General features: G+C 42.6%; 1 protein-coding gene across 1 annotated transcript; it reads right to left on the reverse strand.

Annotated features, from left to right (window-relative positions):
* Positions 1-270: 270 nt before the first annotated feature.
* LOC115025765 (chymotrypsin-like elastase family member 2A) lies at positions 271-2,283 on the reverse strand. The gene is made up of 8 exons (XM_029458229.1): positions 2,250-2,283; positions 2,073-2,167; positions 1,855-1,961; positions 1,594-1,722; positions 1,192-1,328; positions 949-1,094; positions 519-668; positions 271-431 (listed from the first exon to the last, which is right to left on the reverse strand). The coding sequence occupies exons 1-8, from the start codon at positions 2,281-2,283 to the stop codon at positions 420-422; spliced, it is 810 nt and encodes a 269-aa protein (XP_029314089.1). The 3' UTR covers positions 271-419.
* Between the last annotated feature and the right edge of the window lie 638 nt (positions 2,284-2,921).

Consider the following 2,921-nt stretch of genomic DNA (forward strand, 5'->3'; position numbering starts at 1 on the left):
AAAATGTCGAGCCAGTGACTGCATATAGCTCACATTTGGCCACCATTAAGAAAATGTGGTTCTCGTTAAGTCTTTAGGTGAACGTTACAAGAATTCCTTTTGGTTTTCTTTGATTCTGACTTCATTAAAAGGCTTTATCTCCATAACACATTGACACAGCCTAAACCTAAGAGATTAAAAATATCGTTAAGACGTTTATATCCACTTGGGTTGCACCATTTTGCCACCATTCTTGTTGGCCCAGTGACCCTCTAACTGTGGCCCCATTTGCAGACATGGTATGGTATTTAGTCTAAACACGAACCACTATCGCCACCCTTTGGCTGAATGAAGAACTACCAGCAAACATCTCCTGGAGGTTAAACTCAAATTCATTTAATTTCACACGTTCCATTTGAGAGAAGACGCCGCCGGGTCATCTATGGAACAATCTGGATGGAAACATACAAGGAAAGTCAGGCAGATGAAATACAGTGACATTTTCTAGAATCTCATCATGGAAGTAACAGAAGGCTCACTGAATAGATCCAATCATGGAAGGAAGAGACTCTGGTGAACACTGTGGGTTTAGTCACTTGGTTGCACATGCCGATTGGACCGTAACTGACAACGCCGTGGACTGTCCAGGCTCCGTTGGTGAAGCAGCTCAGCGGACCTCCAGAGTCGCCCTGGGACAGGTAGCAACAAGACAAAGACACAAGAAGAGAGGGTCCAGTTTGAAGACCGTTGAATGAGAACTTGGACATCTTACTCTGACTATTTCATACAGCTTTTACTTAGACAGGTGGCATAGTTGCCAGAATGAATGAGTTGCAGCATCACTGACCATTTCATTTGAATGTGGATCACTTACATATTAAGAGAAAAGCAGAAACAAGTCACAGAAAGAACATGTGGCTGGTAAAAGTCTTGCATTTTTGGAAATCAAATCACACATGTTTGCTGTACCTGGCAACCTGCTATGGCTCCATCCCCTCCAGCACACACCATGGTTGTCAGAGCATTGCTGCCCCACCAGTTAGGCTGGGAGCACACTGAATGCTCCACCACATGGATGGGCGCCACCTGCAGGATGGCAGGGACGGTAACTCCGTCTGTGAAAAGAGTGGGTGAAGATTTCTTTATTCGATGTAAATACATTGTTTTCGTGGGACATATAGTATGTGTGTGTGTGTGTGTGTGTGTCCTCACAGTCCATAAGTCCCCAGCCGGTTATATAACAGGTGAAGTCATGAGGCAGAATCTCGCCAGGGTAGGGAAGATTAGCGATGGCCACGTAGCCATTGTCATACAAAGGGTTCGCCAGTCTCAAGAGAGCAATGTCATTTCTAATGGACACAAAACAAAGAAGCAAAGTGTTTTACTTGAAGGGGAAGAGCTACAGAAGTTATGTCCCGCTCTACTTGTGCAAGGCATCTAAAGCACGACAAAAATCAAGGGAATGTGGTAATACAGGATTGTTCCTCGTTGTAAATGTCAATGCATGTGAGGCCCCCACCCCTGAAACTCTCCCCCTTGGGACACGACCGTCAATAAGATTGTGCTTTTGAATGGCTAATTTAAAATAAGTGGTCTGACTTGTTTTCACTTTACCCTTTTGCAAGGTCTTCATTCCAGTCGGGATGGACTTCAATCATATCCACACGGAGGAACTGCTCACTGCCGTCGTACTCGTACAGGTCGTGCTCACCCACCACCACGCGGTACAGACTGGCATCCATGCTGACAGGAGCGTAAGAAACAAAGGCACACTTTGTCTGATCAATCGTTTATCCGGAAGACAAGGAATCAGCAGAACGGGATTGTGGATGACTATTTAGTGCATTCAGTTTGAGGACAAGTGAGAGAGCCAACCTGAGGATACAGTGAGCTGCCGTCATGATGTACGAACTGCCAATGATAGTGCCTCCACAGATGTGGTAGAAATAGCCATCATTGTATGAATCAAACTGGATAGAAGCCTGAGAGGAAAGACACACTGATTCTGATAAGAAGATTTAATGTCAATGCAGAAATCATTCAATATGATAAGGTCTAGCAGAGCAATATTCAGTAGTGCTTATATATTATACCTGCCATCTCCAGGTGTTGGGTTTAGCATCGTGGCCTCCTATGACCCTCTCATTGTGCACATTATGGTTGAACGGTGTTTCAGCCCAAATCAGCCCTTTGGTGACATCGTTCACAAGATCACTAACAGCACTGCAAAAGTATTTTGTAGGATAAAGTGTGTTTGTGGATAAACTTACCAATGCAGGACAGAAAAGTCACAAGCCAAATCATGTTGGAGCGCTGAGGAGCAGACGCAGCTTGTTTTTAACTATTTATAACAGTTTGACGCTGGAAAAGCTCCAGAGAGTATTAGGTAACCATTAAGTTACCTGCCAATACCAGCAATCCACGTGGATCCAGATTGAATGTACAATATGTTATCGGGAGGAATGGGGAACACATTGGAAAGATATTTCTTTAGGTGGTCAGCAACCATATAAATATCTTAAAATCCCTGTATGTGTATATATATTATGTTATTTTGTCATTGTATTCACACTTTTATTCATTTAGGAAACTTTAAAAATAAGAGCTTATGCTGTTTATCATGGTGGGAAAAGAGCAGGTGCATTCACATACAGCCAAATTCAACTCCCATCTGTAAAGGCCTTGACTTAAGCACACAGATAACTGAAACAGATAAACAACCAGTGAAGCGAAGGAGGTTTTCCACAGCCTGCTATCAGTGTATGACTTGTTGACTCATTCTTCAGTGGAAGATACAGATGTGTAATTGTGCAGTACGAACACATGTAACTATATGCATATTAAAATGTCCAGTTACATGTGGAAATATATAAAAATATAAAGCACTATATTGTAGGTTGTCATCTCCATTAGGATGTAAACAAAAAAAGTTATAGTTCTCT

The sequence above is a fragment of the Cottoperca gobio genome, chromosome 20, assembly GCF_900634415.1.
Source record: "Cottoperca gobio chromosome 20, fCotGob3.1, whole genome shotgun sequence".
Lineage (NCBI taxonomy): Eukaryota > Metazoa > Chordata > Actinopteri > Perciformes > Bovichtidae > Cottoperca > Cottoperca gobio.